General features: G+C 28.4%; 2 protein-coding genes across 3 annotated transcripts; both read right to left on the reverse strand.

Annotated features, from left to right (window-relative positions):
• Nucleotides 1-121: 121 nt before the first annotated feature.
• Nucleotides 122-5,430, reverse strand: LOC145751286 (cAMP-dependent protein kinase type II regulatory subunit-like). Of its 2 annotated transcripts, none has more exons than XM_082567400.1 (10): nt 5,335-5,430; nt 3,795-3,978; nt 3,480-3,527; nt 3,218-3,354; nt 2,949-3,055; nt 2,595-2,754; nt 1,622-1,723; nt 1,330-1,476; nt 917-1,043; nt 122-854 (listed from the first exon to the last, which is right to left on the reverse strand). In XM_082567400.1, exons 2-10 carry the CDS (start codon nt 3,865-3,867, stop codon nt 730-732), a joined length of 1,026 nt encoding a protein of 341 aa, XP_082423526.1. In that variant the 5' UTR covers nt 3,868-3,978; nt 5,335-5,430; the 3' UTR covers nt 122-729. The 2 variants fall into 2 exon arrangements, with proteins under 2 accessions (XP_082423526.1, XP_082423525.1); XM_082567399.1 differs by lacking the exon at nt 5,335-5,430 and adding an exon at nt 4,319-5,017.
• A 682-nt stretch (nt 5,431-6,112) lies between these two features.
• On the reverse strand, nt 6,113-13,418 carry LOC145751405 (endoplasmin-like). The gene is made up of 18 exons (XM_082567538.1): nt 13,203-13,418; nt 12,805-12,946; nt 12,566-12,682; nt 12,243-12,441; nt 11,956-12,143; nt 11,567-11,725; nt 11,172-11,333; nt 10,716-10,853; nt 9,879-9,956; nt 9,442-9,605; nt 8,992-9,163; nt 8,342-8,587; nt 8,167-8,237; nt 7,607-7,672; nt 7,109-7,187; nt 6,804-6,959; nt 6,555-6,707; nt 6,113-6,466 (listed from the first exon to the last, which is right to left on the reverse strand). The coding sequence occupies exons 1-18, from the start codon at nt 13,373-13,375 to the stop codon at nt 6,449-6,451; spliced, it is 2,481 nt and encodes an 826-aa protein (XP_082423664.1). The 5' UTR covers nt 13,376-13,418; the 3' UTR covers nt 6,113-6,448.
• Nucleotides 13,419-13,660: the final 242 nt, after the last annotated feature.

Below are 13,660 nucleotides of genomic sequence, written 5' to 3' on the forward strand. Positions count from 1 at the left end.
CTTACAAATAAATTCCCAATTGATTTTACTTTGCTTATTCTGCCATTAGTGAAAAAAAACACTAGCTAAATATTTTTTATACTTTCAATGACAGGGTTTCTAACAATAAAAGATGTTAAGGGGCGAATTTTATTAAACGCAACGAACAAGAACCATTAAAAAAGTAACAATAATAACAGTAACACAAAAAATACAACAATGCACCGGTTTTGTAATCAAATTTTAAAAATCAAACTGAAATTTAAATTGCACAGAAATTAGAATGTAACACACGACATTGTTGTTAATGTATTAGAACGTGCAAAAGCTAAAACCATACAAACTTGTTTTAGTCATCACAAAATTAAAACACATAAAATAAAACAACTTGTTGTCCAATCCCAAAAATTAATTGCTTTCAATAATTTTACACACTAGGCAATACAGTGGGAGTCGTTTATTAAAATCTTATTAACACCTTGCTGCTTTCCAACCAAAGGCAGTGTAATTAATTATTTACCCATTTTGTTTCTATAAAAATATATTTTTTTTAAGATACAATGGTTCCAAAAAAAAATAATTTATTCACAGATTAGCTTAATACTAAAGTACGGTTTGCTAGTAAGTATTTATAGTAACTACTTTTTATTAACAAAAATCTACATTTTTGGCCTGTACATGGTACCACTAAATAATAAATATCTTGAGTTTATATTAATTAAACCCGACTAATCCTGTACTTTAATAAAATTAATCAGAACCACATGAAAGATCCTGAAATATTTCACTAAGTTGTTCTTGATAAAGTGGAATGTTACGCATCATTACTTCTTTGCAAGGTCCCAGTAAACGTTCAAAAGCTTGTACATCCAATACTAAATCAACAAAAGGTTTTTTCTAAAAAAATATTTTCTAATAATTAATAAAAAATAAAAACCTGCTAAAACACAGTCTCCAATAGCAACAGCAGAAGCAGCTCTAGGTTGTTTTTGGATGAGAGCCAACTCTCCAAAATATTCACTTTTTCCCAATTTTTTCAACACTTTTTCAACTTCAGGTTGGTTCTAAATAGACAAAAAAATATGCTAAATGCAAATAAGGATAATATGCCTATTAAGTTGCATAGTGTAAATATAATATTATGATGTTATTGCATTTTAATAAATATACCGAAATACTTAGGCAAAGTCAACATATACACTGACTACTTCAAGTATAATCCTATTCTAGATATTATGTTCTTTTAATCTTCTAATATTTAAAACTTAACTAAAAAAATTTTACTGGCCAAACTAACCTGATTTAAACATTTAATTTTAATGTATTATAAGTTGAATTTAACTAGTTTACCTCAATATTTCCTCTTCTTCGTATTTCAACTTCACCACTGACAACAATGTAAAAGTAATCAGCTGAATCACCTTGTTTTAAGATAAATTCCTCATTGGAATAATTTTTGGTTATCATCGTATCAGCAACTTTCATTCTTTCCTCAACCTTTAAAAATATGTATTTTAAAACTTTGATTTATTTAATTTAGATAGTCTTAATTATTCTTTTAATGACATTTATATAACACAAAGAGTAAAATTATTTTTGTATAAAAATATCAAAAACATAGATCAATTTATTCAAGTCTTACTGTAAGTTGACTAAACAATGGGACAGTTGCTAGAAAATCTTCATATTGCTTTCGTTTTCTGGCAGCATTTTTTACTATAATTCTTCGGAATGTTGTTCGATCCTAAATCAAATTTATCAAAGATTTAACAAAATAAATAAGAAATTTAAGAAAAGAAAAATAACTTTTTTTAATTTAGGAGAGTTATTTCTTTATTAAATCTTCCGTTTTTAAATGCCATTAAGTTAGGTGAGTTGTGAATAATTGTTATGATCTATCTTCGAACCATTTTTTGCAATATTTTAAAATACATTTATAGAGTAAGATTATAATTTAATAGGTCTAAAATATGTAAATTGAAGAAAAAATTATTTATATAATAGTTAAATAGCATTCCTAAATAATACTCAACGACTAATTTAATAAAAATAGCAATTTTAAATATAACAAATTTTAAAAATAATCTTAAAGACTTCATTTCAATGTTCTAAACAACAGAAATCTTTTAAAAGGGCAATTGATTTAACAAAATTTTAACTACTTCATAAGCTAAGCCATAAAATAATAGCTAAACTAGTTTTTTTTAAGCAATCACTAAAAAAAAGTTTTTTTTGTTCCCATTAAAGTATGCAAATTAATACATAAAACAACAATAAAATTTTTATAAAAGCCCAATATAAGCACTTTAATTTCTTATCTCAAATATAAAAACAAATATTAAAGGCAATTGCTTAGCAAGCGTTGACATAGAAACCTTTAGACAAATATTTATTTTAAATAACTGATAGTATCTTTTATTATTTTAGGTTAACTAAAACCAGAAGTGAAACACTGAACATAAAGTGTCAACAATATAAAACACCACATAATATTTTATATCTAAGTAGTATTTTATACAGAAAGTAAAAAACAGTTTGAGTTACTAATTTATCATACAAAAATAACAAAAACCATGTATAAACAAAAACAATATGTGATTTATTAAACAACTTACCATAGCCCAAAGTGATCCTTCTGTGGTTGCAATAATAGTCGCAAGTCTTGGACAATTATACATTAATGCAAGTTCTCCAAAAGCACCTGTACCCTTGTAAGATCCTTTGTGGTCAGGTACCTTGGTTATTGGATCATTTATAAAAATATCAAAGTCACCTCTGCAATAAAACAAACGAATGTTAAGTCAAGATCAAACAAATATAACCACCATCAATTTAGTGTGTTTTTAATTATATACTTGTAAATACTTTCTGAAAACAGAAGTAAATTTTTTTTAATTACTTATATATATAAATCATTTTTTAAATAAAAAACATTTTTTGTCTAAAAAATTTATTAAAGTATTGCGAACTTTTCAATAACATAAAAGTTATCTCCATCATCGCCCTCAGAAATAACATGTTCACCCGGGGTAACCGTTCTTTCAAACATTGCATCTAATACTTGACCAGTTTGTTCCTTTCAACAAAATAAAAAAAATAAGATCAAATCATGAATTATAATTTTAACAGACTTATAAATAGACATGTTTGAAACTTCCCAAACTAAAAACCATTTTTAATGTACTGCAGAATTTTTGTAAAATTATCCACACAAATTTATATATATTTTAAGACTTACCGTGTCTAGACTTGAAAAAATAAGCATGTTTGAGATGACTTTGGCAAGTCTTTCTCGCTGATTATCAGTCTTTGGGTGAATAACCCTTTCTTCATCTGGATCATCATCAGCATCTGGATCAAATCCCTCTGCACTTACTAAGAAACAAATAACTTTTATTAACAAAAGTGGCAGCCAATATATATAAATATTTTTATATCTGCAAGTTTCCCAGTAAAAAAATTGTTTGCTCCAATCAAATTATAAAATGCAAATATCCTACCAGATTTTCGTCTGCTTGCATTTGTTCTTCTGGCCATTAAAGCCATCTCTGAAAATCAAATGTATATACAAATCAAGATATGTATTTATTTATTTATTTATACAAGATAAAGGGCAATTAATCTGATTCGGTAAATATACTAAAAATTGTTCCAACATTAATATATATATATACATATTAAATAGTGCCATTTGCATTACAGCAAAACAAAAATTACCATGATTAAAATGTTTTTTTATAAACAGCAAAACCACTACATACAATTTAATACATTTATTATAAAAATGTGCTTTGTTAATTATTAAAAAAAATAACCTTCAGCTTCATCCATAAAATCCTCATTATCACTTCCAGTCACCATTGCATCTTCACCATCATCCTTACCCATTTCATAACCTCCCCGGTGCTCCACTCTATTATTTAACAACTCAGAAAAGTATTGTGCTGCAAACTCAATTAGGTCAGATGGTTGGTGTCGTAAAACGTTTACCACAAAACCCTGCATTGAAAAACACAAGCAGATTTAAATTTACAAATTAAAAACAAGTTCTTTTAAATAATAATAAAATACAATGTAACAATGTTATTGTATACAATTTTCTTCTGTGAAAATAAATGTGCTACAGTTTACACAACCATTAGCCAAAGAACAGAAAAATGTTCCAACCAGCATAGTATTACCTGTTCATGATAAAACTTTTGACGTTTGACAGGTTTTAAAAGTTCATATCAAGCAAGTTATAAAGGTTGCCTTGGGCTATGTAATTAACACCATTAAACGTGAGACAGTAAATACATAATTTGGCTTTGGTAGAGTCAAGAAAATAGATAAAACAAACCTGCAGTAAATCGTGCATGCCAGGTGGAATTGGAATGTCAGCCATTTTAAAAAAAATTATATATTTTTTAAAACTCTAATACCAGAATATAATTATCAATACACCCAGAGTAATACCTAATTATTACCAATACATAAATTTAAAAAGTGGACACAAAACGATTTTTTATCTATCTGCACAACTTGCTGACTTGACGTTAAACTAGTATAATGATTGAATGATTAAACTGCCAATAGAAAAATTATTTTGGTTCTAGGCCGCTGACTGCGTAGTAAAAAAATTGTATAAATAATCAATATGACACACGCAGCAATAAAAAAACTGTACGCAAATAGCCAAGGCAATTGATATTGAACAAACATGCGGGTGCTCATTAACACATGTCTATCGCCTATCGGTGTCCTCGCGTCACTATTACTAATTATTTTGCCTAATTTTATAACTTTCAAACAACTGCATTAAACTATTAATTTTTTTATCTAAGCAGATACCTAAATATAACATTTGCAATTTGTACAGTATGCTTACTTGCTTTGTTCTACTCACACAAATGTAAATCGTCACCCGTTTGGCGATTTTAATTCTCGCATTTACGTCATATGACGTCAATCGAATAGAGAAAATTGTGACGACATAATTATAATATGGCGGGATTCAATATTTCAAATTACGTAATAACCACAATTTATTCCAGAACAAAAAATGATTTATACGACATTTACTTCTAAAAATTTTTCATTTTACGAATCATTTACCCATTCGGTTTTTAGATGTATTCTTTGTATGTACAATCTTTTGTGCTACTGTACAAACATAATAAATTTAATAAAGGATGCGAAATATAAAATACACATTGTAGGTAAAGTACGTAAAGATAAAATACGTCAAAGTTTTTATGCTACTATTTTATGTACGCCATAGTACGTAGGTTGTAGGCAATAAATGAAACGGCAATTGTAATTTTTACTTCAAAAAGTAAAACAAAAAGCTAAATATGAAAACTAATTTCTACTCACTTATTTTTCCAGTAGCTTATTCTACGCGGTATCCTTCGTGGCGTTTTCAGCAGTAAATTAACAAAACGAACAATAAAATAAATGTTTACTAATTCTAAAAAAAATACATTTATTAATTAAAACGATGCATTATTTGTTGCAGTAGTAAAAATGATACTAGTAAATACGTTTTCAGTCAGCTAAACTTCAAAATTTTTGTACACTCCCTCGCATACGTTAATTTCCCATTCTAACTGAATGAATTATGGCTTTTAGCAAATGCTTAAGTAAAGAAGCAAAATTCTTCGTATTTTATCAGCCAAGCATTTCTTACGTTCATTTAAAAAAATCCTTCTCTAAATATTTCTTATTTGTGCGAGACGCCGCCTTATAAAGCGAATTATGTCGGTTCTAAGAGAGTGTCCGATTTCAGTATTTGCGAAAGTCGAGCCTATTCAACCAATGATTACGTCGACTTGTCCACTGAACTGTTTCGTTCTTCGCCAATATTATAAAATTTTACACAGACAAGCTTGTGACGCAATCAGTAAATCAATTGGATCCCTTGTTTAGTTTAAAAGTTGTCGCGTTTTTTAAATATTTAAATCTTGGCTTTACGTTTTAATTTTAGTATAGTTACATACTTATAAACTACGTACTTATAAACTATACTTGTAATAAACTTGCACGCTCAAAAAATAAAAACCCCAAAACAATCGGCATACAAATATGTAAATATGACGTTGCAGCTAACCTTTTCCATTGGTAAATTAATATTTCTTTAAAGTAACAAACACAATGAACGAGATTGATAATGTATTTGTAAACCAACAAAAGTCAACAAGAACTTTAATTTGAATGCTTCAATTTTAAACCTAGAAGCTTCAATACTTTAAAACAATTTAAACTAGTACATTGACACTTTACACAAACAAAGTATATTTGTAAATAACATTATTATCAACCACCACAAAAAGAAAAACAATTTTGTTTAAAAAACGATCAGAATATAAATTAAAAAGAGCATTTCTTGTTAAGATTTAATTTAGATGAATGTTATGGCCAACCAAGGGTAAGATGGTAAACGGCTGGAAAAGTAACTGCAGGTTCGTTGATAAATAGCCTTGCAGAACACTTATAACTCGTCATGAGCCTAAAATTAAACAAAAATGTTAAAAAAATTTATTTAAACAAAAAAACAAAGAGGTTTAAATGTTAAACAGTAATTTTAACAGACTTACCTCATCTTCTCCAGCAGCTTCCTCCTCTGCAGCTTGTTCTCCAACCTCTTCTTGCTCACCCTCTTCATCTTCTTCGTCATCATCTTCATCATCTGCATCAACCTCTTCTTCTTCCTCTTCCTCCTCTTCTTCTTCTTCTTCCTCTTCCTCAATCTAAATTAATTACATTGTTTAAGTTGCAAAAGTATTATTTTAGAGTTTAAGTCTAAAACAATAGAAAATAAAGTTTAAATATTCTTAAACATTTACTGGAGTGTCAGGATCAATGTTAAGGTTAGAGTATAACATGTCTAAGATTCTTTTCGAGAAATCAACAGAGTCTTTTAAGCTGTAACCAGATCGAAGAACAGCTGTGTCAAACATAACTTGAGCAATTTGTTTTGCTTGCTCGTCTTCTTCATCCATCTGTTATACAAAAGGGTTAATGAACTATATTACATACAATTTATGTGGGTTTTTATTTAAATTTTTTACTATTAGTCACAACCTTAAATTGCATTTATAACAAACATCAAAATTTCAACAAATTAACAATTCTTTAAGTAAAAATTTACCTCAATTCTACTGAGCAGATTTTTGATTAAAGGATGTCTTGGGTTAATTTCCAAAGTTTTCTTTTGGTTAGCATAGAAGCTATGTAAATAGAAAATTTAAAGTTAAATATAAAACTTTTAAAATTACACATTTAAATTTAACAACTTCTTAGAATAAAAATATTTACTGCATCAAATTGGTTTAACTAAATGCAAATATTTTTGTGTTTTTAATTTAAAAATTAAAATTGTAAAACACTCCGCTAGTTATTAACTGCTAATTTTACAGCTATTTATGCTATATTTTAACAGAGTGATGATAAAATATTCACAATTTTGTGTTTACAAAATCTGTGAAAACCGTTTTTAACTTTTGGAAATAATTAATTTCGCCGGCTAACAAACTCACGATTTATTCTGATTTTTTTGATTTTGATAACGCTGTGCATTTTGCAAGCGTTCCATATTAGCAGACCTTGTTAAGATAAAAGAATGTTAAAAATTTATTTTAAAACTTACTTTGAGGAACTATCCTTATTAGTTTGGTAAGCCTGAGCTTTCATTATACGTTCCATATTACCTGACCTAAAAACACAAATGTTTTGTACAATACATTTATATACTATAACTTTGTACCGGCAGGGTTGAGTAGTGGAAAAACACTTGCTGCACCACACATAAGGTCCCTGATTTAATCCCCGCTGATCTTATACTGTAGCGCCCTTGAGTAAGGCACTATAAACGGTATGAACTCCTGCTGAGCTAGCACTTAATCAGAATTATAATTATCAGGCCATTATAATCTATAATATCCCAAACTGCCACAGGCAACTCAAGACTGTGTCGGAGTAACTAATGTTACTCTATGTTTAAGTTGCGCATTTGACTTTTCCACATTGAGGATAAAGATATATACAAAAAAAAAACTTACAAACTTATCAAAAATAATATTTAAATTGTTAAAACAACTTCTATATCAGAAATCACAAACAAATTCTAGTTTAGTTAATAGTTCATATTTGTTACTTTTAAGATAAAGACATTAAAAAATGAAAAAAGACTTAATTGAACTAATTTACCATCCATATTGACTAGCAACAAGGGCGCATGGGGAATCTGTAAGTCTTTCGGTAATGACTGCCTTTTCAATCTAAAACAAAAAATAATTGAGTAATAACTCTAATTTACAAAAGTCAAATAAAACAAACAAACTCCTTTCCACAAGAAAAAAATTATACCAAATATGGTGTATACCTTATCTTTTAAAGCAGTTTCTTTTAACCAATTAGCAAGAGGTTCATATTCTTTTTCATGAGCCTCCTTTTTCTCTTTTGCTTTTTCGCCGTCATCTAATCCCAAACCTTCCTTTGCAACATTCTGGAATCTTTTTCCATCGAATTCTGGAAGAGCTTGTATGGTGTACTCATCCACTGGCTCTGTAAGGTAGATGACTTCATATCCTTTTTTAAGAAGACGTTCTAAAAATGGAGAATTTTCGACCTAAAAAATTTAGGCATAAGTTAATTGCTTTTATAAAAAAGTAAGATTAAAAAAAGCGTTAGGTGTTTAAGAAAGCAATTGTTTAAAAAATTGTAATAAATTGTATATAATAAAAATAGTTTAAAAATAATTTTAAATACAGATATCACTACATTATTACAAAAGTAAACAGATGCCTACATAATATAATTTATTTTAATATGGTATTTATGTTGTTTTTAATTTGAGGGGACTAATTTATTAACCAATATTTGGTGGTTTTGTTGTAAATACACATCCACAAATGTATGTTGCAGTTTTTTTATAAATTATTTTTACAGTACAACATGTTATTACAAATGTGGTTAGTTTAACATAGATGATAAAAATACCCTTAAAATCTCTTTTTAAACAAACTGTCTAACCTCTTCTCTTCCATTTCCAGCACAGAAATAAATTTTATCCTGTTTTTCCTTCATTCGCTCAATATATCCCTCAAGACTAGAAAGATCAGTTGGATGGTTTGAGGTGTAAAAACGAAGCAACTTAGCAAGTCGGGTTCGGTTGCTGTGGTCTTCAATAACACCAAGCTTCATGCTTAAATATTTTTGTTCAACAAAGTTATAAAAATAATATTTATTGTATTTTTTATACCAAAATTTTTTATACAGTCTTACAGTTTAAACTAGATTAATGTAATCCGGTAATTCTTAAAAAAGTTTGAAAAAAAAACAACTAAATTTCAGTGAAATGTTTTTAAAGCTTTGGTTTTCCGTCACATGCGCGAATATTGTTTAAACAACCAAGATTGACACTTTTTTAGGTAGGTATTTTAAGTCATTTAAATATATTGATTCAAAACAAAAATATATTACTTTGTTCCAAATTCCTTCCAGAACTTTTCGATATAAGTTTCTGCATCAATTTTTTTGATCATATCAAGAGCCTTTCTGACCAATTTCTTTTTAATTACTTTTAGAAGTTTGTGTTGTTGTAAGGTTTCACGGGAGACATTTAACGGAAGGTCATCACTGTCAACCTTAACAAGATGTTACACTTAGTTTAGACAGCATACATGGGATATCCTTGATTGGCTTAACACTTACAACATGTATCATACAATTTACTAATTTTAATACAATATATTTTAATACAACAACTCATCTTACAATTCTATCAACTTTTATTTTTAGATTTACTAAATCAAAAATAAAGTCACCATTATTTATAAACTAGGCCTAAAATAGTTCTAATGTTTCTTTTAGATTATAACTCTCTTGGCTGTTAACCAAGTAAACAATAATTTACTTACAACACCACGAACAAATTGCAAATACTTGGGCATCATGTCTTGAAAATCATCAGTAATAAAAACACGTCGAACGTACATCTGTTTTTTGAATGTAAACTAAGTTAATTCTAAGTTCTACAATAAACTACTTGATTAAAAACCAACATGTTGTAACTTTTAACAAAGTTATGCTTTTATGTTGGCCTCCCATCATCAATCACTAATTAGGGACATGATCATTGTAACTTACAATCCCGTAAATAAATCTTAGATAGGAGGGCAACATATCTCTCATATCATCAGTAATAAACACTCTTCTGACATATAACTATGCGACAAAACAATAAACTAATTAACTAAAAGCATGCTGATAAAAAAGGTTGGAAAAAATAATATAGAATGAGAGGTTATTAGTTAAAAAAAATATAGTTAAAAAAGTTAAAAATCATTATAAAGCCAAATATAAAATAATTTAAAATAGTAATTATGATTACTAACAGACTGGGGTTACTTTAATTAAAAGCTGAACTGTATTTTTATAAGAATTTAAATTAAATTTTAACATTAAGCACTGCATCTACCTTTAAATGATCAACTTTTTTGCCAGTATGATCATACATGGTTTTGGGAGGGGTTTCTGGAACATACAACACACTTTTAAATGAAACCTCTCCCTCTGCTGTGAAATGAGCTCGCCCCAGTGGGTTTTGATTATCCTTAAGCACGTCAAAATATAAACAACATGCAAATTAAGCCATGCAAAAAAATTAGTAAAAATGATAAAAAAAAAACAGGATAGAAAAGTAAGATAGATTTGAGGGTGGCAAAAACACACCAAACAAGGCATGCATTACTGGCCTTAATGCTATCAGTTTTTTTCTGTCCATAGTCTTGAAACATATTTGATGGAGATGTTGATGGAATAAAAAGAATAGATTTGAATGAGACTTCACCCTCGGCAACAAAGTGAGTTTTTGCCATTGGGTCAGTACTCTCCTACAGTTACAATGAATAACTTAAAAATTACTCAAAAGCAACTATTAAATATATCCACACTGACAGCATGGTGTGGTGGGCACAACACTACTAGGCACAAAAATAGAGTGCTAATGGTATATACTCTTACCAAAGCAGCAACTAATTCGCTAGGTATGAAGCAAGAGGGTCAATAATATTCAAAACCATCAATGATAAACCCACTTGTTAAAAAACCACTTAAAAGTAACAAAGCTAAGTAATTGGTTATAAAATTTATATATATTTTATACCAACTATGTATATATAAGTTTTTTATAAAGTTTACAAAGACCCAACCTTTGAGATTGATTTGTAAAAGTTACTGTATTCTTCGTCAGTTATTTCTTTTGCAGGTCTCTGCCATACTGGTTTGACCGAATTAATTAATTCCCAATCCCAAACTGTTTTCTCAACTGTTTTTGTTGTCGGTTTCTTTTCCTCTTCACTCTCTTCTTCAACCTTCAAACAACAACAAAATGCAAGTTATTTTATCATAAAAAAAAATTTTTTCAAAATTTTCACACAACTTTTTTACATTTTTTAAACAACCATTTACAATTATATATAACTTTTAGATCTGAACTGCTATCTCAGTACTTTCTTAATTTATTTTAAATAATAAATTTGATAAGCATGTACTTGAACCCTATGGCAAAATATGCCTTAACAAAAACAAATTTATAAATACTTACTTCAGCTTCTTCTTCATCTTCGCTTTTTTCAACTTCACCCTCATCATCAGCATCAACTTCTTCTTCCTTTTCTTCCTCCTCAACTGGTACTTCTTCCTTTACAATTTTGTCAGCCCACAAATAAATTGGGAAATTGATAAACTGGGAATATTTTTCAATCTAAAAAAATAGAATGTATATAATGGTTTAATTCGTAAAAAATTTTTATATAAATAATTAATGGTGATTTAAAATTCAAACCTATATTATCCAAAAATTAGTACATTCGAGTTTACTTAACAAATAACAATATTAAAAGGTAACTGGTCTGGTACTACTTGGTACAATAGGTTTTTTACTTTAATATAGCAAACATGTCATTACAAAAAACCATTGAAAAGTAATATTACCAATGATCTAACGGTTCCAATTTCTAAGTAGTCAGAGGCTTCTTCTTTCAAGTAAAGTGAAATTGTTGTTCCTCTTAATAAAGTGTCACCACGTGGATCTGCAGTGACGGAGAAAGATTCAGAATCTGATTCCCAGATGTGTTGCGAATCTTCGTTGTGTTTGGTTGTCACAACAACCCTGTCAGCAACTTAAAAATAAATGTGAAATTTTTATTAAATAAACCAATGGGTTTAATAAAAATTAAAGATATTAATATTAATTGAAATTTTTTTTTTTAAATGCTTACCCAAGAAAGAAGAGTAAAACCCTACACCAAATTGACCAATCAAATCAGAGACAGAATCTTCTGAAGAAGCGCTGGACATTTGTTCAAAAAAGTCACTGGTTCCAGATTTTGCAATAGTTCCAAGATTTTTAATCAAATCTGCTTTGGTCATTCCAATACCAGTGTCAGTAACATGAAGAACATTATTCTCTTTGTCAACCTAGTAAAATTGTAAAATATTTAAAAAAAATCTATTTATTATAAATTTGAGATATTATTCATTATCCACAAATAAATAAACTTGTTTTTTGCCATTTATGAACATGCAAATGGTCTGCACAAACCTTAATTTTAATGGAAAGCTCATCAGTAGCCGCTAAAGCCTCAGAGTCCGTAAGTGACATGATGCGGATTTTGTCAAGTGCATCAGAAGCATTTGAAATAAGTTCTCTCAAGAAAATCTAAATATATATGGTAATGAATATGATTTTTTTTTATATATTACAACACAAATAATTTAAAAGATACCAACAGAAATAATTTACAAAGTTTTTTTTACAAATCTTTTTTTAAAAAATCCTACTTCTTTATTTTTGTAAAGTGAATTAATAATAAGTTTCATCATTCTGTTGACTTCGGCTTGAAAAACATGTTTTTCCGCTTGGTCTCTTAATTGTTTTACTTCATTAGGACTTAGCCCATCTAAATGAATGGCTTCTTCCTCCCTATAATAATTATATGGGTAAATGTTTAATTTTTTTTTCATTAATTCGATACTACAAGCCCTATTTTAATTTATTAAAAATAACTTAGATATATAAAACATATCAAGACCAGTGGTAAGATAAAAAGTAATTTTTTACGTAACTGTGGATGTAGTAATAACAAAGCTTTGCTTAATATTTAAAATTTAAATTAAAACTTAACGAATGGAATTTGATAAGCTACAGGAATTTTTTATGAAAAAATTTTAAATTTTACCTTGCAACAACTTCATCATCTGTTTTTGATCCATCAGATGCTTTTCCAATATCTGGTTCAACTTTTGGAAATTCATCATCAGTTCCTTCTTGATCGGGGTCAGATCGAACTTGGCAGGCCGATAGAAGTAAACAGGCCGACAATAAAGTAAAATACCAAAATTGTTTGGTCATTTTTATAAACAGATCCTATTAATATTTTTTTGTAAGTTAAGGTTGAACTAAAACAACAATTAATGATTACTTTTTAATTTATCTATTAAATTTGTTATTGTAATGCAATAATTGTTACAAATGTGAGTAACAGATTTAAAACAACCTAACCGGTTTCCCCAAAATATTAACTATTAGGCAACGTAAAATTTAGGTCTAACTAACAATCAGCTGTTACTCTTTCAAATGTTTTAAATTTATTTCGTTGAACGAAAACTACCGGTAAAGAAACGTGTCATTTTATAA

This window comes from Corella eumyota, chromosome 4, assembly GCF_963082875.1.
Source record: "Corella eumyota chromosome 4, kaCorEumy4.1, whole genome shotgun sequence".
NCBI lineage: Eukaryota > Metazoa > Chordata > Ascidiacea > Phlebobranchia > Corellidae > Corella > Corella eumyota.

What these genes read in the sequence shown, in the direction of transcription:
- LOC145751286 (XM_082567399.1), bottom strand. Translation starts at nt 4,363, where the DNA reads ATGGCTGACATTCCAATTCCACCTGGCATGCACGATTTACTGCAG. An exon ending in TTTTATGGATGAAGCTGAAG is followed by an intron (nt 3,528 to 3,794) that starts GTTATTTTTTTT and finishes TTTGATTTTCAG; the next exon opens with AGATGGCTTTAATGGCCAGA. An exon ending in TGGAGACTGTGTTTTAGCAG is followed by an intron (nt 855 to 916) that starts GTTTTTATTTTT and finishes TTGTTGATTTAG; the next exon opens with TATTGGATGTACAAGCTTTT.
- LOC145751405 (XM_082567538.1), bottom strand. Translation starts at nt 13,375, where the DNA reads ATGACCAAACAATTTTGGTATTTTACTTTATTGTCGGCCTGTTTACTT. An exon ending in GATGATGAAGTTGTTGCAAG is followed by an intron (nt 12,947 to 13,202) that starts GTAAAATTTAAA and finishes TAATTATTATAG; the next exon opens with GGAGGAAGAAGCCATTCATT. An exon ending in TTGGAACCGTTAGATCATTG is followed by an intron (nt 11,726 to 11,955) that starts GTAATATTACTT and finishes CTATTTTTTTAG; the next exon opens with ATTGAAAAATATTCCCAGTT.